General features: G+C 38.9%; 1 protein-coding gene across 17 annotated transcripts in view; it reads right to left on the bottom strand.

Annotated features, from left to right (window-relative positions):
- CASK (calcium/calmodulin dependent serine protein kinase) overlaps positions 1–25,084 on the bottom strand; it is a 419,258-nt gene that overhangs the window by 1,763 nt on the left and 392,411 nt on the right. For all 17 annotated transcript variants that reach the window (XM_019487242.2, XM_019487243.2, XM_019487245.2 and 14 more), the window contains 6 exons: positions 21,853–22,049; positions 20,337–20,452; positions 13,296–13,376; positions 13,115–13,195; positions 11,202–11,404; positions 6,956–7,039 (listed from right to left, as the gene is read on the bottom strand). In XM_019487242.2, the coding sequence (XP_019342787.1) occupies positions 6,956–7,039; positions 11,202–11,404; positions 13,115–13,195; positions 13,296–13,376; positions 20,337–20,452; positions 21,853–22,049 (762 nt within the window). The remainder of the gene's footprint in view (positions 1–6,955; positions 7,040–11,201; positions 11,405–13,114; positions 13,196–13,295; positions 13,377–20,336; positions 20,453–21,852; positions 22,050–25,084) is intronic.

The following is a 25,084-nucleotide window of genomic DNA, read 5'->3' as shown; positions in this document are numbered from 1 at the left end:
TATCAGCTGTCCTCAGATAGTTTCTATAACATCTAGCACTCAGCATCAGTCTTCAGATTTTACTTCCTTCTCTAAAAAAATACTCACTGTTGGCATTTTAAGGAAGTTCTTACTCAGCATTAGAGTCCAATTTCTCTTTTGGTACATCCCTCATCTAGTATTTCATGGCGTCTCTGATGCGTCACATGGTTATGTTCTAATTCTAAACTCTAATGATGCAATCCAAGGCCAGGAAGGATAGTTATTCCACAGATTCACCAACCTCCAATGTCTTCTAGGGGGTGTCTTAAAAGAGTATGACTTAATTTAAGACCAATCTATTATACAAGGCATGTGGAATTATTACAGTGTGTGGGTGGCCAAGCCATGTCCCTCCAAGACTAGCTCTGTTTACTCACTGGTCTTCCTTGGCTAGAACTTGGTTGCCATGTGAATAGGGCTGCTGGTAGGGGTATGTGAAGCGGGCCCTATTCGATTCAGATTCGGCCCAAATCAGGGACAGTGATTCGATTCGGCCGAATCCGAATCTGAAGATTCAATGCTGATTTGGAGAATTAGTGATTCGGACATAGACACAGCTTTAAATGTTTTTTTTATATACCTCAAGGTACCAGCATGGTTTGTGAATGCAGTGATGCTGGGGCATATGGAACATCCCACAGAAGTGTGGGGGGCCCTCCATGTGCTTGGCGATGAACCCCGATGTAGACTGGAAGTACTTCCAGTCCACTTCCGGGTCCACTGGGGAGCGCGCTGGGGGGCCCCCCCGTGCTCCACAAACAGGGCGATTGACCATGGGGTGACCCCGGGTGCCCCTCCCAGACCCAGGAGGCACCAGTCACCGAGCTGGGTGCTTCTGGTCCACATCTGGGTCAGCTGCCAAGAGTGTTGGGGATCCCCTGCACTCCTGTGGGACACTCCATGCGCCCCAGCATTGCAGCATTCACAAGCCACCTGCTACCTAGAGGTATGTAGAAAAAATGTTTAAAGCTGTGTCTGTCTGAATCACCGAAGCTTTCCAAATCTCTCTGAATTGATTTGGAGGGTTCTGATTCAATTTGGAGAGATTAAAGGGTCCTCTGATTTGATTTGGAGATTCGGCCACTGAATAGAGCCAAATCTCTGCCAAATCGAATCAGAAACCAAAGCTTTGCACAGCCCTAGTTGCCGGAGGCTTATGCCACAGCAGATCTAGAGTCAGTGATGAGAATGATTCCTAGGAGTCTGAATGCTCTTCCCATGATCATTTGAAATATTCCACAAGGATATTCTAGGAATCATGGGTAAGGTGTCCAGAAGGCAGTGTAAATAAAGCTGGGGTGCATACAACATGACAGGAGGAGAGGGAAGATAGGGCAAAGCTATACCAGGTACAACATGGCTGGTGTAGGCATGCTGTGTCATTAGTGCTAACTGGTTTTATTCCAGTAGTTCAGTTCTCCAAGGCTCAGTTTTCTAACGTTCTAATTACTGCAGCATAGAGCTTCAGTGTTACTGAGCAGTGTTTAGCAGCCTTTTTCACTAGTAGTTATTCAGAGAACAACAATTGATCTTCCTTATCCCCTTGGAGGGCCCTTTCCTGAAGTGCCTATATATTTGAAAGTGCCGTGACAAAGTAAGATCAGGAAGCCACAGCCTTTGAGGCCCCTGAAGTGGAAGTTGTTGAAGCAGTTTTGTTTCCCTGTGCAATAAAACCACCTACTTCCTGAAGTACAGTCCTGTATCTTTAAAGAGGCTGCTGATACTCGGAAACATTTCAAACTGTGTGGTCCTTAAGAGGGTCAACAGAAGACTCTCTCTCTACTGCTGACAACTGCATCCAAACAAAGTCATCCAAGTACTCCTCACATACAATACTGTATGTGGACACATACTGCAGTCTTCTGTGGGAAACAATGATGCATACAGGCTTTTTTACTCTATTCTGAAGTCAAATATTGATGAACAGAGACTACAAACTGTGATAAATGTGCGACTGAAGCATTTTAAATAGCACATTGCCCAGAGACCAAATCCCTAGCTAAAGCAAATTGGCAAGAGCTCTGTGCGCTACAATAGAGCCACACTGATCTATACCAAAGGATCTGAACTCTTCTGTAGAAATTAGACCACAAAGTAAAACATCACCTATGTGTAAGATCTCATTAAAAGATACCTTTTAATGTAATGTTATTAAAAGATGTTGCATGTGATGCTGTATATTTAAAATAAGCATTCACCTTATAAAGTTGTGCTGTGATTGAAAGGGCTAGTTGGTTTTCTGCCTTATCAACTTTACCCTGGAAGTTATGGGAACTGCTGCAAAATCTGCAGTCATTTCCTCTTAAAACAACAGGTGAAGCAGAAAACAAGATAAAGAGTTTCTAAATCTATACCTCTATATGGATTTTCTAGATTTTGCAAAGTCCAAAGAAGGTGATTCTAATATATTTATTAGATGATAAAATGTATATCTGATGTCTTAGTCCTTTGGTCATATATTTTATATACATCAAAGCAAGGCAGCACTTTGGAAAATGTACACTAAGCTACTTGGCCTGATGGAAATTATTATTTTTTTTTTTACTCCATACTCTTACTGATAGGAGTAAGATTCCCAAGTTATTGATAGGCTAAAGCTGCAGAGTTCAGAAGTGGGGTCCAAACTTCAAAGCTTGGAGGGGAGAAGTCAGATGAATGTTTTTTGATTTGAGCTGACTGCTCATCTGAATATGCAATAAAATGACTATTTGCATATAAATTTGCATGCACAAAATTATGTCTTTTCAAATATATTGAATATCAGAATGCAACAGATATATCTGATCCTACTTGATCACAGATTTAGTTAGATATTTCTAGTAAAGGTGAATAAGCAGTTAACTGGCATTTAAGGGTCATAAAGGGGCTCCGAAGCTCACACCCTATTACTGTTTACGCTGGAAGGTTAGCTTGAATATTTGTTGTTGGTTACAGAAAATAAAGTAAGGACACTTGAAACACCCTCAATCTGTATCTTCAATTGTGTCAGGCAATAATACTGGGCTGTATAAGTAGGAGTGTTGCCAGCAGACTGAAGGAAGTGATTCTTCCCCTCTATTTGGCACTGATGAGGCCACATCTGGAGTCCTGTGTCCAGTTTTGTGTTCCCCACTACAGAAAGGATGTGGACAAACTGGAGACAGTCCACTGGAGGGAAATTAAAATGGCTAGGGGCCTGGAGAACATGACTTCTGAGGAGAGGCTGAGGGAACTGGGCTTATTTAGTCTTGAGAAGAGAAGACTGAGAGGGGATTTAATAGCAGTCTTCAACTACCTGAAGGGGATTCCAAAGAGGATGGAGCTAAACTGTTCTCAGTGGTGGCAGACGACACAACAAGGAGCAATGGTCTCAAGTTACCGCAAGGGAAATTTAGGTTAGATATTAGGAAGAATTTTCTCACTAGGAGGGCAGTAAAACATTGGAACAGATTATCCAGAGAGGTGGTGGAATCTCCATCCTTGGAGGTTTTTAAGACCCAGGCAGACAAAGCTCTGGCTGGGATGATCTAGTTGGGGATGGTCCTGCTTTGAACAAGGGGTTAGACTAGATGACCTCCTGAGGTCCCTTCCAAACCTAATTTTCTTGATTCTAAAACATTAATCAGGATGCAGCGAGCGAATGGTATTACTACAGTGATGCTGTAGCCATGATGATCCAGGAATTAGGAGAGAGGCAGGGATTTTTGGGTGGTATCTCTTACTGGACCAACGGAATGGCTGGAAGACTTTGACAAGCTTTCAAATGCAAGATATTCCTTAGGTCCAATAAAAGATATCACCCAAAAAATCTTTGCCAGGTCGGTAAAGACAGACACATAGTGAATTTAAGCTGCAGGTCAACTTTTACTAACGTAGCACTTGGATGATGCACGATATGACTTGCCTCCCTTGACTCTAACATACCAGGCATTTAAGTAGGCCCTATGCAGGAACTACCAGGGTAGACCCTGGATGTATGCTTAGCATTTGGCTTGCTGTTCTAAAACTTCTCATCCTGCTCACTGTGATGTGGAGAGAGAATACACCAAAGAGGGACTGCTGTCTTGGTTTATAGGACTCCTCTTTTCCCAGTAAAATACCAGGTTTCTTTCACCCTTAGGAGTTTGGCTTTTTTTGGTCTTTACCCCAACAATACTAGATAGGCGTATATGTTTCTGAGATTAAGCTAAATGTTTACCTTCCTGCTGATAAAGAATCCTTATATTTTAGTGAGCTTTAGTACAGATGTCTGAGGTCCTTATTATGTTATTTATTCGAATATTGGAAATAATGTTGAACAGGAAACAAAAATATCTACAGTCTATATCTATTAAATACTCAGGACTGTATCTTATCAGTTCTTAGTAGGTACTTACGGGCAATTTTCTGCACCATTTTGGCAGCTAGGTAAGATTAGTATGATTGCAGGAAAATGAAAAGAAAAGCAAAGATGATAATTCAAGAAAAAAACATAAGGAAAAAGGACAATCGCTTACAGAGGTGTTTACAGAATAAAACACAGCCATGGTTAACAAAGGTAACAGAAAGGGATGTTCTTTATACAAATGAGGCTTTTGTGAACAAAAAAAGAACGAGAAATATGAAACATGTACATTGAAACCTTGTGTGCTGTCCCTCAGCCTGAAAAAACATGTAATACAATCACTTGCATAGTTTTCCATTCTTTTTCCTTTTCATGCAGCATAATAAATGGTGAAGAGCAGGATTCTGGATTGTATTATTGACAACTGCTGCTATTCATTTTTTAAAGTAAATTTTGTTGGTTCACTCAGGGTGGGAGTTTTAATTAAAGTACTGAAAACACTAAAGCCTGGCTCTGACTGTAGTTGGGTCTGCCTGTGTAAATCCTTGTGCCCAAACAGAGTCAGTTACAGAATTACGGCCATAAACAGTGTTGGTACGTATCATGTGTGTTACTACAGCACCTACGAAATACAGAGGACATAGTACAGGAGTATAATGATGACACGACGTATTTCAAACCTATAATTTATTTATTAACTCCTTCTACATTTTTCCTCTTAATAAATGGATGCATAAAATATCCCATTTCCAAAGAATACAGCCACATCCCCACATCATATCTCAGTACAACACAAATTTGTGCAAGATTAAAAGGAAACTAACACAGAAGTATATCAGTGTGACTGGGCCAAGGAAGCTCAGCTGGGAGTTAAAGTGGGATTCCTCACCAAAAGTGAGAGATATGGAGTAAGACACTGAAGGAATTAGGTAATTCTGCAAACACTTAGGTCCCAAAGGCAAAGTCATCTGTTTAGGTAAAAATTAGTAATGAAGATCTTCCAGTGGCTCTTGGAGAAGGTACACTAAGTTATACAATAGCACTGGCTACAGGTACCATAACAGTTGCATAATACGATCCAGAAATGATGCTGACCCTCTTCAGCTTTTACTTTTTAAACAGCACTACTTATTTGCTGTGCACTACACAAGATAAAGATGCAGAATTTTAATATGTGCCCAAGATTATATAACCATCTATGCATTTACAGTAAATAACAACATCAGCAACCCGAGAATGATTTCTACCTTACTTTAACACAGTTAAAAACAGAATGTCCTGAAATATCTTCATTTTTTTATTTGGGAATTTTAGTACACAAAGCCATCTGTCTTTTATTTGATTTTCATAATTTTCTTGTCTTCTCCATATTTTTTAAGGTATTTTGTTTAAACAATGGGCATATATCTTTTCTGGCCCATCTTCTATATTTCTGTACTATTCTGTAGTGAGGTCATAACTGTATAACCATGACACAGAAATTTATATAAAAACAGATTGTTGTTGCAAACCTAGAATTATGCCTTTCCTGAAGAATCAAGAAGGAAGAGGAACTGGGTAATAGGAAAATACTAATGTAATTAAATAACTTACTAGTAAAGGAAAACACAGAAAATGAAGGAGCAGGTAAAATGCTTTTGTACAAATCTAAAGGTCTTTACTCATGTAACTCTCTTTGAATTAATGACAGTTTACTTAACTTTCAGGAAAAAATCATGATGTGGTCCTGCATAGACATGTAACATAACCTCACAACAGGATATTTGCTAATTCAGGGTTTGTTTACAATTCTGAGCACCATTATGTTATTTGGATTTAATAAACCAGATTCTATGGTATTTTGGGGAGGTATATTTCCAAAGATGAAATTTTGAGGCTGTCTACCCAGCACAATGAAGATGTGACTGCTGTGCAGGCAGGCGTACACAGGCTTGCTTTGATCTAGCTAGAATGGGTAACTGAAGATACAATGGCATAGGCTTCAGCACAAGCTAGCAATCAGAGTACAAGCCTGCCAGGACCCTGGCTACTTATTCAGGTTACTGGCCTACATGATTGCCCATATTGCATCTTCATTGTTACCTGAGCTAGCTAGAGTAAAACTAGTACAGATATATGTCTGTCCATGCCACACTCGCATCTTTGTGTTGCTGCGTAGACATACCTGTCGTAGCAAATTCCTTTTACTTGAGAAGAGTGAACCAGTTGGCATGATTAAGTATTTGGAGATCCAAAGATAGGTGATCAGTTAGTTGGTTCAATAGTCATAGCAAGGACTTTGATGATGATTCTTTTAGGCAGGGATCCATATGGGCAGGGAGGGAACAAAGCCAATCAGTGGATTTTAAAAGGACTTACAAAAGGAACATAATGATCTATGTATCAGTTAATGTTAAACTTGCCATCTGAAGAAATATGAATAGTATGAAATACTGTGTTTCAACGCACAAAGTTGAAATATATTTAGAACGAGCAGCTGTTAAGGAGTAAGCTCATGCCTGTCTAAACTGTCACAGTTCTCTGACTGCACTATAACAGCCAGTGGATCAGTTAAAATGTCAATCTTATTCATAAATCAGAATCACCACTTTGTCTCTCCCAGTAAAAACAATTAATTGCAACATGCCTTACCTCATTAATGCCTGGGGTAATTGTAGGTGCAGCAATAAAAACAACAAAAGGAGCAAACTCCGCAGTTCTCAGGACCTTCAGTGCCTACATGAAAAACACTGAATACTTTAGAAGAGGAACAAATTGATTCAGATGGCATGCATTTCAACACAGAAGTAGAAGAATTAACAAGACGCCAAGTAAGTTTTAAAATATAACAAATACACTTTACAAATTAAAGTGGGTTGTTCAATGTATACCCATAATGCTTTGCAAAGAGATGGGGAAAAGGGGGGTGGTCCTAATTGCAGATTTATCATCAAATTTATTTAACGATAAATATATGTTGGAATATATGAAAACATCAATATTTTAACATGGGGATATTTCCCGTAAAAAATAGAATAAAAATGTGTTAGACTAAACAATTTATATTAGCCAGGAAAGCTTTTGCTATGATGTTATAGGCAGGACAAAATATAAACTGTGCTTCATAATGCTGAATGGAAAATCATAGCAAAAAATTCTGGCTGAGATATTGTTCAACCTGGAGATAAACATATTTTTATTACTTGCTGGCACAAAAAAAGTTCTAATGTGAAAACTTCAAAGCTTCCAGGACGACCTGAGGGTACTCACTAAACATAGTTTGATAAAGCACGGCTAGTGGCTCAGCTGTAAAACCCACATGGTGCATTTTTGCAAAAGGGTAAATGGAAAGCAAACAGTCACAAGCAATCTGTCTCAAACAGGAATAAGAGGTGTGAGCCAGTTTCATAGATGCCCAGTCCAGACTGGAACCTGGAGCAGCAAGCAAACAACCTATCTGATCTCAACTGCCTGTGTATGTGGAATAAAAAGGAGCAACCCATACTCTTATCCGTCCTTTCCACCCACAAGGTCCTTTTAAAAAAAATCCATTCTATCCCAAGCCGAAACGGATGTTCCTCTCTGGTGCTTGAATTCCACCCTCAGAAACCATCACTTATGCAAGTCTTCTCAAAAGAAATGAGGTAAATCCCCTCTGTGAGGGGCAGGAAACCTCACAGCACACAGAATGTCTGGAGGTGGAATAGGGAAGCATTGCAACAACTAAGACTGAGCTCATGGACAGGCTGGCCCTACAAGGCTTGCTATGGAAAGAGATTGCTAAGCAAGTGTTTAGGGGAAGGAGTACAGCAGAAAAATATGTATACACAGGTTTACTGAAAATATGATCATACAAAACCTTACATTTATGGAAACTACAGTTAAAAAGTCAAGGACATATTTTCAAATAAATTCAAATGCCTTCTGTAAATCCCACTACTGGTATGCATAATATAGCCATGCTCGCATATAGCATACTCTTACACCATTTTATCATGGTTTATCATACTAGTTTGCATTTGAACTACTAAAATAGAACAGACTGTAAATACTGTTATGAATTTAAAATGCTGGTAGAGTTGTGATTTTTAAATGTATTTTTCAGAGAGGTACTACTATGACTGCAATGAATTAGATGAACCCTGTTACACAATGCCATTTGATGGCTTATTCTTGTTATGCAAGTCTCCACTGTAATGAAACTGGAAGTCTAACAGCTGCAACGTCCACAACAGACTCTCTGGTCTAATGAATTCAGCCATGGAGAAGTAGTAACGTGACAATATAACTGCCAGTGTAATGCAAATATGCTGTATTTACTCAAATATAAGATGATGCCCCAATAATTAGATTCTATATAAGGAAAAATTATACATTTGTTATAATATTCCAGTTATAGAATCTAACTGTTAGAGGTTTGCCTTGAATTTGTCCCCCTCCCACTACTACAGCAGGGAAAACAAATCTGTGAGGGGGTCAGGAAGCTCCTTTGCTCTCTATGTGTCATTCTTCCCCCCACCCCCCACCCAACTTCTTTCTCTTGCATCCCCTTCCTCCCTTCCTTACGGTCAGTTCCTGCTCTCCCTCAGCACATGGAAGAGAGAGGCAAAGTTGAAAACACTGATCTAGATATAAACACAGCTATTGTAATTTGTATGTACACATATTACTATGTTAGAAGTTAGGGCTAGGATTCAGACAGACCCTAACAAATTGAAGGATTGGACCAAAAGAAACATCATGAGGTTCAAGAAGTGCAAGGGCAAAGTCTTGTACTCAGGACAGAACAATTCATGCACTGGTACAGGCTGGGACAGACTGGCTAAGCTGCAGCTCTGCAGAAAAGGACCAAGGATTACAGTGGACAATAAACTGAAGATTAAGCCAACAGTATACTCTTGTTGCCAAGAAGGCTAAAAGCACACTGGGCGGTATTAGTAGCACTGACAGCACAGTGAGGGAAGTGATTCTTCCAGTGAGGCAACACCTAGAATACTGTGTCCAGTTTTGGGCTCCCTGCTACAGAAAGCATGTGGACAAGCTGGAGGTCCAGTGGAAGGCAACGAAAATGGTTAGGAAGCTGGGAGGAGAGACTGAGAGACTGGGCGTATTTAGTCTGGAGGAGAGAAGACTGAGGGGATTTAACAGCAGCCTTCAATTACCTGAAGGGGGGTTACAAAGAGGATGAAGCTAGACTGTTCTCAGTGGTGGCAGATGACAGAACAAGGACCAATGGTCTCAAGTTGCAGCAAGCAAAGCTTAGGTTAGATATTAGAAAAAACGTTCTCACTAGGAGGGTAGTAGAGGACTGAAACAGGCTACCCAGAGAGGTTGTGGAATCTCCATCCTTGAAGGTTTTTAAGACCCGGGTAGACAAAGCCTTGTCTGGAATGACAGGCCTGGGGATGGTCCTGCTTTGAGCAGCGTTGCACTAGATGATCTCTTGAGGTCCCTTCCAATCCTAATTTTCTAGGATTCTATGATTCAATGTAGTGGCTCACCATGACTTCAAAAAGAATTGATGTGAAGGTGACTGAGCTGAATGGGCACTACCTATATCTTATTCAGACAGGCTGCACTAGCCTATCCTTGTGGTAGGTTCCCATTAGTATATTTACTGAAGGTAGGCTACTTGTTTTACAGTCATGCTCAGTGTTGGCTACATTTTAATCAACTTCCTAGGTGATCTCTATTACTAAACATATACTGCTTTTGGCAGCAGTTTAATGATAGGCAATGCATTTAATGAGGTTTCCTTGTATGCAATGATAAAACTAGAGGCTTTTTTCTCCCATGCTAACTGGGGGAAAAAATCCTAGTCTTCTATTCAAGTAAATACAGTACCATTGTGGTCTCCGTTAGTTTTACTTATATGGGGATGAGCCCCTGCAGATCACAGTGGTGGCCGGTTTAAAAAAAAAAAAAAAGTCAATTAATCCAGGAAAAAACTCTGCAAGGTCCACTGTCTTCTGGGTGAAATTGCTCACATTTTTAATTGGTTCCTACAAATTATTTCAGCCTTCATTTTTATTCATTTCCTCTCACTTGCTCAAATATTAACTTGGAGGCACCGCAGGCATCCAACTTATTTTCAATTTTCAGCTAATAATAAAACAGATACTTGGTTGCAAACTGAAATTCATGTCTAGGTGGGGGGATGGGAGGGTGGTCCAAAGAAAATTAGTTAAAATTTTCCTTTAAACATTTTACATGAAGATGGCAGCACCATGATCAAACTGCTTACATCCATTTTGTTTCTGACTGTTTCTACTCACAGAAGCTACCAGATCACACACAGAGACAGCTCAGAGTTGAGCTGACCTGGCCATGCTGCTGGCAGCACCATTCTGTAACACAGGTGATAGACAGAAAATGTTTCTGGTAGCGCTGATCAATCTGAGGTAGGGATAGTTTGGACAAAGAAGAACAAGCTTCTCCCTCCTGTGTAATGTATCAAGGAGAAATCTATGGCTGAACACATTAATATGCTATGTCTGGTAAGTGCAATCTGTTTCTGCGCTGGACAGCTAAGTGTAATGAACAGCATAAGAAGTCCTACGCTCTTGATATATTAAAATGTGTGCTAAATAGATTTTAATAGCATACCAATCCCTTGACAAGCTAAACTGTGAGATATTTTCTGCTTCATACTTTTACTTAGATGTCCAAAAGGAGATGACTTCATATACTGATAGCCCTCTGTTTTGGGAATAATCATCCCACACATTAAAAACTTCCTAGATGATTGTATGATTAAGTATCTACTTTAAATTACATGATTATAAATAATCAATGTTTAATGTAATAAAATAAGGTTCAGAGGTCTTGGGATAAGAGCTCTATGCTTATGCTCATGTTCCATAAGCATAAGCTCCATGCTTATGTTTCTGAAAAGTACCTGAGGCTCTACATCAAGTATTGCAATTAGTCCCTGCTCATGGATCTTCCGTATTGTTTCCAGTTTCGTCCCGTACATTGCATCCTCATGGCTGCCATATTCCAAATACTCATTGTTGGATATATCCTGCATCATCTGGTCATGTGACACAAAATAATAATTCTTTCCATTTTCTTCATCTTTCTTTGGAGGTCTGGTCGTGTCTGCAATTTCAAGGAATACAAAAAGAAGCTTCAGGTATATCAACTGTTTAGCGGTCTTGACTGCTTGATTCCTAAGGTAGGGATCTACGACCTCCAAGCAGAAGCTTTGCAAGTCCTTAGCTGCAAATGTCTTGGAAGACTCCTTGACAGGGAATGCCTTCATCTTTGACACAGAAAAGAATGTTGGCACTATGTAAATGGTACCCCGTCATCCTACAAAGAGGAGCACCCCTAGGGTTCAGGAACCAAGCTAAGGTCTCTTTTATTAGAATAGCCTTGCCAGATGGTTCCTGTATTTCCACGCCCTAGGAGTGAAAACAATAATGTAGTTCAACCCAAGCACTTTCATGCTCTGAATGGGATGGTGTGATATGGCATTAACAAAGTAAGAAACCCTTCTTCATGAACTCCTATTGTTCTCCTGCCTCTGCCATTGCAGGCAACTTCTAAGAAGTAACACTAAGCATTATTTTTAACTCTAAAAAGAGCAAACAAAACAAAATTGTACAGCTACACAAATTTACACTTAATGTTAAAATAAAAGGCTGATGAAGTAGAAAGCTATTCAGGTTTCTATAAGATACTATGACCATCATTATCATACAGGGGCCTTGTGGCTTCTGTGGCCACCTCAGGCTGACAAAAAGGGTGGTATTTAGGAGGGCCGATGGGTGGAAGCTGTTGTACTGCTAATTTCAAAATGCAGAGTTTGAGGACTAAATGCATGCCCTTAAATAGTTAACTATACTGCAAAGAGTTCTGTGATTCATGTGGCAGGGCATACAGGGTGTTTATACACGTGCTCTGGGGTTGAGGGGTGCTTTAATTGGAGGCTCTGAGAGCTGCTTTAATTAAAGCGCCCACAGAATCACATGTATTCAGCATCCCCGAGCTTCAAAATGGCGGTGGAGGCAACTGAACTAAAGCTTGTTCGACAAGCTTTAGTTCAAGTGCCCCGCTGCCATTTTGAAGCACAGGGATGCTGAACAGACATGACGTGGAGACTGCTACAGCACATTAATTAAAATGCTGCAGCTAATTAGCAAGCAATGGAACAGACATCTGCCATGTGTATAGGTGCTATAATTACTATAGCAGGAAACTGCAGACACAAATAAGATGGAGAAACAGAGGCCTGGGTAACAAATTTACTTGCAAACAGTGCAGCAAATTGTATTTAATCCAAAATCAACTCTGGAAACGTAAAAGTTATTTCACGAATGTAACAGTTCGTAAGGCTATATGAAAAGCTATTTAAACCATTTCAATAAGATATATTAGGTTTCATGCAAATCCAACTTATATTTATTTTCTGGGGAATTATAAACATTTTTTGTCAAGTTTAGGGCCTTTTCTGCCTTAAACTTGACAAAAATCAAGAATGTAAAACTAAATACTTAAAAGATAAAATGATTTGAAGCCTACACTTTAAAATAACAACTAGTTTGGGAAAAGAAGCATGCTTCATTAAACTCTATAAAGTTGTTATGAGTATAACCTAAAAATGTTTTAAGTGAAAGTGATGTTTTATTCTTAGTGTCAGCACAACACAAAAAAGCACACACCAGTATTGTGATTCAGCCAGCCTTAACTTATACTAGGCATTAACATACTACAATTACACATGGATAGTAATGAACTGATAATACTACTCCTACTGCAGAAAAGTAATACCTGTAAGTTTGTGCCATATTTAACATAGCTACTTACGTGGAATAGGATATGCAAATCTGTCTGGATGTTTTGTGATGAGTGTATTTTTTATGTGTCTCCGTCCAACACCATGTGCACCTAAATTCCCAATACAAAGAAGAAATTAAAATTTAGCACCAGGAAGAGAGCTGAAAATATACTCATATATTTAGAATATTAAGAATGTTCTTAGAATTACCTAGTAGGACTAGTGTTTTCCTTTTGAACGCTGGCAGTTTTACTACTTCTTCATATGTGACAAGATCTAATTGATCAAACACTAAAAAACAAAGGAACAAACAGAGATAAGAGGAAAAAGTATATTAAATAAGATAAGAAATTTATCCTGATTTATTTTACTTCTAATACCAATGTTAAATCTGCAATCCAAAGTACCTTTTTATAAAAAAAGGCAATTAAATTGACAGTACAGAAATATCCTTGAATTAGCCATTTTATTACAGATTCATTTTTAAGTCTGTAAAAACAGTTTAGTAGTAAGTTGCATTCAAACTACTGAAAGGTTCAGTAAGGTTTGCAGTTCCTTTCATGCACTATTTAGCAGATCACAAAAAACAGTAAAAGAGCATGCTGTTCACATTGTTGCATACCTAAGAAACTAGCCGTACTAAAAAAAATTTATAGACAGTGACCAACGTGAATATATTATGAGAACGTCTATTTACACTACAGGTAGAAGTTACTTTTAATAATGATATTTTATTAGAGAATTATGCAAAATGCATAAATGACTAGCTCTTTTTGTAACAATTCTCCTTAAACAGCTACCATGTTAACTGTAAGTAGAGTTCTCTTTAAACACATGCTATTTAAATTCACATGCTTTTAAAGCTTCTGACGTTGAATGAAGATTTGTACCAGAGAAGTGATGACATTGCCGCACACTGAAAAACCTCTACCATATTGGAGGAAAAATTATTTAAGCTCTCTGCCATCCCTCTTAAAAAAAAAAAAAATCTTAATTTAACTGAAATCTGTTTTCTGTGGTACCTATTTAGATTACTGTCAATTGACAAGATACACTGTATATGTCAAATCTAATTTTCTTCATTAAAACCAGACTGTTCCTGCTTAAGCCCCAAAATACAATGTTTACAATGTCACAGGCATTTCAGTAGAAATCCAATGAAGAAATAAAGCAAGAAACAGCACTAATTAAAAATAACGACTGTGGCAATCAGCACTTACAAAAGAGGAGGGACCCATTCTAATAAGAGTCATCAGAATTATATTTCTGGTTGCTCTTACAAAAAAAGAAAGAAAGAAGCCAATGGCTTTATTTATCACTTTATTTAATCTGCTGGTCATTTTGAAAATGAAAATGTTTAGGTATATTGAAAAGATCACAGTTGCAACTCTTTCCACCTTAAAGAAAATACACACCTACATCACCATATTAGTCACATTATAAAAAACATCATTTTGGATATTAACTCAAAAACTCCTTAATTTTGCAAACATGTAAGTCTGTCTGAAAACTTTTTGAATTTGACTAAGAAAAAAGATCTCCCTTAATCTGTCTCCAAATACTGAAATATACTTTTAGAGGAAGGATCTGAGTGTTTTGCGTCATTCCACGAATGTACAAAGATGGAATCTGTCTAATGTTCTACCATTAAATTAGTTAATGAGCTCATTCCAAGTTGGAAAGAAAGAGCTTCAGATCCAATATATGCTAAACAGCTTTGCCAGTCTAGTAAACTAATCCCCAATTAAATCCTTCCCCTGCTGAAAAATATCTATCCTTGATTCTTCCTGGGTTGTAGTGTATTATTTTAGATACAAATAAACAACAAAAATGGTGCACATAAATGTCTTTATCACAAACTAGGAGCATAGGGAAGATATGCCTTGGTCTAAACAGGGTTAACCTAATGACTGCAGGGTTTCCAAACACAAATGAAAAATGATTTTTTTTTTTTTTTTTTTACACAAGATATGAGGAATATGAGGGCACATTTAGAGACTGAACTTCTAATGTTTCTATGCTACTAGCTAATAAAGAAAAGGAGTTATTGAAAGGAAACAGTAAGAAGCAAATAAAGAGGCATTGTCACTTGACAGGTTACTTACATGCACAGAGGCCATTGGGAGTAAGACAGCATGAAAAATGTACAGGGGTCATTGAGATATGGCTTGTAATATATTAGTAAAATAAAAAGTATATGCACAAAATAAACTTTTTCATGCAATATCCTAAACACAAGGCAAATAAATCACATTAAGAAATGATAAACACATTTTATAAAAGCCTAGCAGTCTTCTAGTAGTAAATTTATGCATATTATAATTCTGCAAAAACATTTCTATAAAATAATTCTTGACAGTATGTTTGTAAATATCACTGTGCCATATCTTTATAATATTCTTGAAAATGGTAACTGAATGTAAGGAAGAAAAATACTGAATTCATGTTAAACTTGGGCTTTGGTTGGTTTAAAACTGACTTTTGAAAGATGTGATATGCTACTTCAAAGATGTTTAGTTGAGGAGTTTGCTTACGACTGAGCTGATTAGAGAGCAAAGTGTGACAAAAATAATCTTTACAGGAAAAGAGAAAATACCAACTTTTTAGCTGTAAGAATTAAGTACACATGGCTTCATAAATCAAGTTTAACTTCCAAAACAATCCACTAGCATTCTGGCAAAACATGAAAATCTATACTGTTGTCCTAAAAAGACATCGCAAACCAGACATACTTAACTGATTGCAAGGCTATTTTACAAACTATGTTATAGCATCCTAATTGCCTCCCATCAAGTAGTAGCAAGGGAAATGTTAAACATTGCCTGACATAATTAAAATAAAAAAAATGCTGCTAAAATTTTCCTGTGATGCTCTTGTTAGAAAGAAAGCCGAATGTTACTTTCTGACAGTGTTGCGTGACTTCTCTTGTGGACTTTGAATTGGATTCCTCAGACCAAAACCAAATCTATTGGTTTTGGGTCTTTGTAAGACCTATTTCCAGCTCTAAGGCAGATATTTTGAAGTCTTCAGAGAACAGCAATTTTGTAACATGTTGATACAGGACACAAGGGGAAAACAAAACAACCAACCTACCAACCCAGCAGTTCTTGTTAAATTTTTAACCTTTAAAACGGCACATCTTATTGGAGGGTACCATTGGAGCCTGACTCCAATTTTAAACTCAAATCCTGTGAGAAAAGGCTGTGAGGTTTTCTCACCTTCATATTCAAGTCCTAAATTAAACATCCTATTCTACTTATTCGGTATCTATCTGGCAGTTAAACATCTTAGTACTATCCTATTTTATCCTTGCTTGAGTCCCTAAAAAACTAGTAACATGCCTACTTTTGTATCATACCTTCATTTCAACATTAAGAGTAAGCCCCAAAAAGCAGCAAGGATGAGGAGGACCCACTCACCTTCTGCGTTAATGTTTTTTTCAGGGATTTAAGCAGGGTGGAATAGGATGCCTAGAAGATAAATAGAATCTGGCCCTGATTTTTTTTTTTTTTTAACTGGTGACCACACCATACTCTAATTTTGGTAGGAAACTGAATAATACATCTTTGTCTTATTGCTACTCAAAAGTATTACAGATCAATTCATTTTTGTAAGACTATACATGGATACCTCTAGAAATCAATCTATATACAAAAGAGACTTATATTTTAGGGTAGTTACATTCACAGATGAGCCCTGTACCCTTCAAGTGTCACTCTGATCCCCTTCCCCTGCCTCCTTTGCAGATTTACTTTCTGCTCTCTACCCTGTGCTCCTTGCCTGATCTGCTACTCTGCTTTCTGTTTCCTGCCTTATTTGCCACTGTGCTGCCTGTCTCCTCCCTAATCTGCCATGTGTCACACACAGAGGCTGCCTTGCCACTTGTAGCATATATGCTGTGGGTTGTGTCCCCTCCTCCCCGGCCAATCATTTGATGCCCTACAGCCAACAGCTGCTTGATTCGTCTAAAACATTCAACTTTTATAACAGTTCTAACATACAACCTAATTCAGACCCAGAGTCTGATTAGCTCTTTGTTTGTTTGGGAGGAGATGTAGATGGGATACCTGCTAGACAGCAAGAACACCATTTCTTTCACCTGTATTATTAGGATGGCTTTTTATTGGTATTTTCCAACTTTTTGTGGGAAATGTAGAACTGTATGAAGGTGGTACAATAACAGTGCTGGCTGTAGTTAGACATAATGTAGGCTAGCCCTGTGCAAGCTAAAACAGCCCAGTGCTCATCTGAAACATCCATGCTGTATCAAGGCACTGGAAAAGTCTTGTTTGTATTCCTCATTTTGTCTGGCTTTCTTTGTTGTCAGTAATGTTTGCTAAAAAGGCAGCTCTAGCATTATTTCAATTTTTATAAATGTTAAAATACCAAGAGTATTCAAACCAATAGAAAGAAAGGAAATTCAAGGTTAAGATTACCCAATTTGTATTCATCTCCCTCTTCGAGCCTCACACACAGGACAGCAAGAGCTTCAGAACAACAATTCTGTATATTCTACTGCTGTGTGTTCTATTGTAGCTGAACACAAACTTGTGTATTAAGTAGCACAGCAACAGGCTTGGTTCAGACTTGGTTCAGGCTTTTCTTTTTTAAATGTTATATAAAAAGCTTGGATAATACATTCATAACTGGGTCAGGGAACAACAGAAACTTCAATATATATTTATAGTGTTATTTTCTTTTTCAGTATTTAAAACCTTTTACTGATATCCTAACTACTTCTTGAGAGCTAGAGGCTACGTCTATACATACCTGTATGCCAGCACAGCAGAGCTGCAAAAGCATAGTCACACTCATTAGCTTCTGGTGGCTCTGCATGGTCTGTTCAACAGCTGTGCTGCCAAAGTGCAAAGTGCACTCTGGCCAGGCACCACCTGCTGAATGGACCCTGGCAGCAGGCTCATGATGGAGACTACACGTTTTTTGTTTGTTGCTGGGGGAAAGACGTTTAATCTGTTCAGTAGAGATGGAGTAACTCTGCCAGCAGAAAGGAGGCTTCTGCTGCCACGAAGGGTCTCTGGATGTGACCCCGCCCATAGGTTTTGCCAGCGGTGTTGGAATTCAGCTGGTAACTCTTCGTAATACTGACTAGATCCGCAGCATGTCATCTATTTCAGACATCACAATTGATGTCATACTGAAATATGAAATGTTCAACTCTGCTGTGGACACTAAAAATTGGAAACGTTGCAGGTAAGCCAATGTATGAGAAAGACATTTCCACTATAAGAAACTGAGTGTATGTGTCTCCTTTGATTCTGATAAAACCCTAACAGCTTTACTGATTAATAGGGGTGTGTGAAACAGGCCCTATTTGATTTGGATTTGGCCTGAATCGGGGACAATGATTCGATTTGTTGATTTTGATCACTGTCCCCAATTTGATTCGGCTGAATCTGAAGATTCGATGCTGATTTGGAGCATCAGTGATTTGGACAGAGAGACAGCTTTAAAAGATTTTTCTATATACCTTGAGGTAGCAGGTGCGGCTTGTGATTGCTGTGATGCTGGGGCACATGGAGCATCCCACAGGTGTGTGGGGGGCCCCTCCACATGCTCACCGGCAAACCCAGAAGTGCACTGGAAGTACCCCCAGACCCAGGAGACACCAGTCACTGAAATGGGACAGCAGACCTGGAAGTGGACTGCAAGTGCTTCTGGTCCACTTCTGGGTCTGCTGCTGAGTGCACTGGGGAGCCCCCCGTGCTTCTGTGGGACACTCCATGCGCCCCGGCATTGCAGCGTTCATGAGCCCCTGCTACCTAGAGGTATGTAGAAAAAACATTTAAAGCTGTGCCTATGTCCGAATCTTCCAATTGATTTGGAGGATCCAATTCGATTTGGAGAGATTCAAGGGTTCTCTGATTAGATTTGGCCACCAAATCGGGCTGAATCTCCACCGAATCAAATCAGGGACATAAGCTTTGTACAGCCCTACTGACTCAGCATCACAATGTATCCTTATCACAATTTGCAACATAAATAAAAAGGCAGGGAAATTAAATATACTGACTATATTACACTAAAATACCTCCTTCTTCCTCTATCCCCTTCTCCCCCAAGAAAGGAAAAAAAAAGCCCCAGCATGATGCGCTGAATTCAAATAAAGAACAAAGGCCTCCACCTCGGTCCTACTGAAGTTAATGAGACATTTCCTGGAGCTGGTCCTTTCTGCAAAACCTACTAAAAACTCTATCAGTTTTTCAGCTCTCTAGATTTAACATAGACCTCAGTACTCAAGCTACTGATGAAAAATAACACTTCAAGTATGTTGACTACAAACCCCCCCAGTTTAACTTCAGAGTATGTTTCAGCTGTAAAACTTCAAGAAAATGCCCCTTCACCCTTTCTTGAGTTACACAAACTATTTTATATAAAAATAGTTCACATATTGACAAGAATGATGTGGCTGCAGAGACCTCTGATGGTAGACAGTGTAGAGTGGTAGGACACACTGTACTACTACACTTACACAGTATTAGCTTCTATGGTTTGTAAAGATATTGATCAATGTGGTATTGCCTTTGGACAAAGTATGTGAGTTTATCTGGCAGGTAGTTTGCATTCAATCTTACTGGATAAGGTACCACATTTTCTAATGCAGGGTGTCAAACTCACCAGGCCCCATGGGCTGAATGAATGATGCAGAGTTGGTTCATGAGCCAGATTAAGCTGGCAGACTGACCTGCATGGGCACTGCATGCAGCATGTGCCCCAGACTGGCCTCATGTGCACCCACCTCAGCTCCATATGGCACATGAGGCCCATCCAGCATGCCCCACATATGTGTGGGTCCACTCTGAGACCCAATTCTGGGCCACATGATATAGGGCTCCATGGGCTAGACTCAACCCATGGGCTGTATATTTGATGCCCCTAGTTCTACTGCATAAGATAATGTCTTCTCACGACATACGAGGTCTAGAATCAAAGTGCATTGTTTATGCCAATGCTACGTAATGAAAAATAACTGAAATCACTGCTGACCAACTTTCAATTTAAATTACTTTTCCATAATTGTGTCCTTTTGTGTGTAGGGGATGCACAGTATATACCAGAGAGGATGGTATGCATTACATGCTACAGAATTAGCCTAACAGTGCAGTATATTTATAATCTTACTTAACTTCTTCCTATAGAACTCACTAAGTTTGTGGCATGCCAGCCACGTGGCAAACAGCAAGTCTCATATTGTGAAGCAGTATGTTCTAAAAAAGCTTGCATTTTTCATACCTGCATTGTGCTTTGCCAAGTATTTGTCTTTGTACTGTTTCTTTTTCTTTCCAAACCAAGTGCAGCTGGCTTGCTGTTCCTGTTTGGTCTTCTCCATGGCAATACAAGCTACTCGCCTGGCATGAGAAGGGGAAAAATTCATTAGCTGTTGTTGCAGACCACATAGTGCATAGGATTTCTTCTTCACTAATGGATTCATTTTGCTATTATAAACACATTTTTAAAATGTCATGTCCTGCTTTATAAAAAGGACACTATTTTAATTTTCAGGTGTACAGTTTGACTTTTCTTGAAAACTTCAAACATTCAGATAATGAGGTAAATATTCAAATACTGAAGTCCTCTATTTACAAGGACTGTTTGAAGAGGTGCAGCACAGAGCTCCCGAGACCAAAGAAAATAAGGTGGCTAAGATACTTTTAAGCTACCTTTGAATTCTTCTGATCCTGGGCTGCTGGGATAAGTTAGACAGCAGTCAAAACCTGAATAAGTGAAAGTCCTCAAGTTGTTCTGTGGGATTCACTGCTGCTAAATATTTCCGATATTGCATGTGTCCTTACTATGAAAGGTTTGACCAACTTCACAGTCCAGTTTATTCCTTACGCAAACGCTTGCATGGGGTCCTTGAAAGGCAGCCTATCTGCCTCAGTGTTAGTATTGGGAAAAGGATCCCACAACTGGAACTGGGCTTCTTAGGGGCTCTTTATGTTGTTCTGGTCCTTTTACCTGACACTATAGAACCAAGAACAGAGATGAAGATGTTACCTCACCTATTTAGGGCTTCACCTTGTTAACAGATATGCACGCACCCATCTTTAATTACAACTTTTACCAACTCTATTTAAATAAACAGGACTGCATGGAGGTATTTGTTTGAAAGGGTGCACTCTGATGCATTTTAAAGGTTTATTGCAAAGTTTGCCTTCTGCTGATCAAAAGCTTTGGGGATCTCTTGCAGTGGTTGATGATATTATCATCTCTTGATACTGAAGATTAGGCAGATGTCCTATATATGCTAGTGAGATTATGTTGCTGATGTGGCAAAGGAAAGCTCTGAACTCTGGTTTGAGTAACTAACTAAAACTCTGCTCCAACAGTGCATGGAAGGTATAAGTCCCACTGAAGACAGTTATGCTAATGTGCATTGCAAGATCAGGGCCTATAAGAGCATCTGGTTAGTCTTTTTTTGTAATAAAAATGTGCGTGCATATCTGAATGTGTAATTTTCAATCCAGGATGGAAATGAGCAAAAAATGATAGGGATCTAATGTGCTTTGGGTTTTACTAAAGAAAAGGAAAGTATTTCATGCAATCCTGAGTATTCATGCAGGCAAACTCTTGCAACTGTACCTGCATAGAAGACATAACTAGGGCTCACAAAATCTGATCTGCAGCATATATCAGATTTTAGGAGGTTGGTAAGAAAACCCACACACAAATACTAGCTGTATGACAATACAGAATTGTAAAGAAGATATGTACAACAAGAATCAAGATATTTTCACTGAAAACATACCATTCCTGAAGCTCAGGAGAAGGAATAAGACCTGCAGTACCATTCTTGGAATTCTCCAGTTTACCCTGCCACCAGTTATGATCGTCTTTGCTAATGATCTGTATAATGTCTCCAACTCTGAATCTGATACCAGCTTCTTTGCAGGGAATGAGGTCATCCTTTGCTGGATCATATTCAAATTGTGCTCTTACATAGATCTATAAAACAGGAGTTTGCAAGAAACACTGACATATTAATGCTGATATTACAAATGGCTTGTGAAAATTTAATCTGTGCATCTAGCTACCACATACTGTATGCATACAAGCAGAGGAAGAACTGAATGGTGAAAGTGTAAATGACAGGTGAAAATGGAAACAGTTGAAAATGAAAACAATGGGGGGAAAGTGATGTTACTTAATGCTTGTGACTTCTGTGTAGCATAAAATCCTAGCAGTAACAGCAAATGCATTTCTTGCTATTCAGAGACTCTTAGGTATACATCTTTATTAAATTTTGTTATGGTTTCTGATGACAGTCTATAACTGCATATTGTTAGCTATAATCTAAAATTGTAGGTTGAAGGCCAAAACTATATTTTATAGTTTGAATTGTACTTTACATTCAATCAAAGCTATACACATTTTCAAGTTGGACTACATATTTTATGATTCTGACAGTAAGAATATTACTGTATAATAGGTTTAGGCTATGTCACTAATTATAAATATTCATTCAGTCTAAACATTTTAAGTACAACTGTCACTAGTTACAATAGAAAATCAAATGTACGTATCAAATGTGCTTGCTTGGATGGAGTCTATGTAATCTTTGCATAACTTAAGTTAGTGCAAATTCTCACTTATATGAGCACTAATGTGCAACAAAAATGTAAGTAACTGCAGTTCTTTCAGTATTGGTCTCTTACTTGTGTGTCATCCGAGGACAATAGTGTTAAAATGAACAGTCAGAAAACATTATGCTCTAAGGAGCAAAAACAATAGGAGGAGTTGGAATTCTAACTGCATAATTTTAAATGATGTCACAATGCTTTGCATTTACTTCTGATTATTTTATTAATCAGGCAATCAACTCTTGGATAGGCACAATTATTCTGAACTCTGGTTTTGCTAGCTAATGAAGGCCTTTCTGCACCACAGAACCTCAAAAGAGGAGTTAAATGTCTCAACTAAGGTCAGAAAGAGCATCTGGGACAGAACTGAGAATATAACCAGGGCCCCTGACACTCAGAGCTCCATCAGACCAGATGGGTCAGCTTGGGGATTCTGCACAACTTATAAATTCTGAGCAATTGATAAACTTTATGAGCATTTTTTCATTCTAATCCTCAGAGCTGGTCAACACCAGGACACTCAGGAAAGTTAAAACTAACCAACAAAAGGTTAGTTCCTAATTTACAGAGCATTAATTCCAAGCATGGAGGCTCTTATTCAGGTTGAAAGCTCTAGCTTAATCCTCCCAGTTGATGCACTTTAACTTTCCTTTATGTTCCCTCCCATGTATGTAAGCCCTCAGCCATTTGCTGACAAAGAACACATCATAGCACAACTGTGCCCAGAAGCAGGACAATCAAATAAATTGTTATCACGGCTTGACTACACCCTAGTAGAACAATGAATATGTTAAGGACATTGGCAAAGCTAAATGACATTGCTTATCCCAGGTTGTCTGTGAGGAGGGGAAGGGGTTGAAATTAAATTCCCCAGGAGAAAAGCAGAGCATAGAAAATATAAGTAGTGAAGAAGACACATGATCTCCAGCTGGGGGAACCACTTAGCCTGGTCTATGCTATTTAGTTTTGCTGGCACAGGTATGTTGGTTAGTGGTGTGAAAATATACATCCCCTGGCTGACACAGCAATGTAGGCAAAATACCAAGTTCTAGAATAGATCTGATAAGACAGCACTGCGGCTGGCCTACCTAATGTCTTTTGTGAAGTTTGTGCGTCTTTGCTGATAGATAAACCCCTTGTGTCACCATATACCATGTTTACAGAAAGGGATTCTGCTTACAGAGCCACAGGACAGTAGTAGTTGCATAATGAAAACCAGTCCACAGGGATTATCATCCCTGAACAAGATAGAGAGACAACTTGTTACAGTGACAAAGAAGCAAGAGAGACAGAGATTTAGAAGTCTGAACAGGAGAAGGAGAGGGTTCTGAGGCCCTGAAAGAAGTGACCAAAATCTTCACGCAGCTCTCACAGCTCAGGGATCATGGACATCAAAGTTTTTGCTATTTCTGAATATCTCTGCATGAGCTCTTGCTCATGAAAGCTTATGCATTTCTTATTCAGTTAGTCTATAAGGTGAAAGTTTGTCACACTATAGCTTTCCATGTCAGATCTGTATAGTTTGACAAGTAATTTCTTTGACTCTATCTGGGATCTTTATAGCTTAAGCAGATCAGTAGCAAGAGAAAATCTGCAATATGACCTTAGTTAGCAATTCTACTGGTGCTACCCTTAGAATAGGATATAGGTCACCCTGTTACACTGTAAAGGCTCTATAGTACAAAAAAGTACAGAGCAGTTAATAGTTATATTTGTCAGAAAATCAACCATGTATGCCTCTGTATACACACAGTAGGAAGGAATTATTTTTACAAAACCATTTTTCTGACCCATAATTTACTCTGCTTGCTTAAAGTTACAGGTATTTTTTAAAAGTGATTTTTGACAAGGTAATGTACTTTACTTACATTTCTTTAACTCACTTCCTTTCAACTTCACCTTCAATACAGCTGTATCTGTCTAGCAATATTGCCTAGATGATAATATTTATGGCAATATTGAAATAACCTCATTCATCTTTCACCACTGCACTCAACAGCACAGAAGAAACAAACCTAACATAGTCTATCACTACACATTTGCATCTGAAATGTATTTTATCTGTTTAAAATGAAAGTATCTCTTGACCGGTGGACTGATGCTTTTCAACATCTTTATCAATGATTTGGATGCGGGAGGAAAAGCTCGCTGGCCAGGTTTGCGTATGACACCAACTAAGGGGCAGTATGGCCACTCCAGAAGATAGGCTGCAGATACAGGCGGACCTGGACAGGCTTGAGAGTTGGGCAGACTGGAACTAGATGAAGTTTAACACTTCCAAGTGTAAGGTGCTCCATCTGGGGGAAAATAACCCTCAACATACATACAGGTTTGAAGGTGACACCCTGACTTGCACCACGGCCAAAAGGGACCTAGGGGTAATGACTGACCATTGCATGA

Source organism: Alligator mississippiensis, chromosome 1 (assembly GCF_030867095.1).
Source record: "Alligator mississippiensis isolate rAllMis1 chromosome 1, rAllMis1, whole genome shotgun sequence".
In the NCBI taxonomy this organism is placed as follows: Eukaryota; Metazoa; Chordata; order Crocodylia; family Alligatoridae; genus Alligator; species Alligator mississippiensis.
Note: the sequence above shows the minus strand (reverse complement) of the source record. Positions and strands in the feature narration are given on the sequence as shown.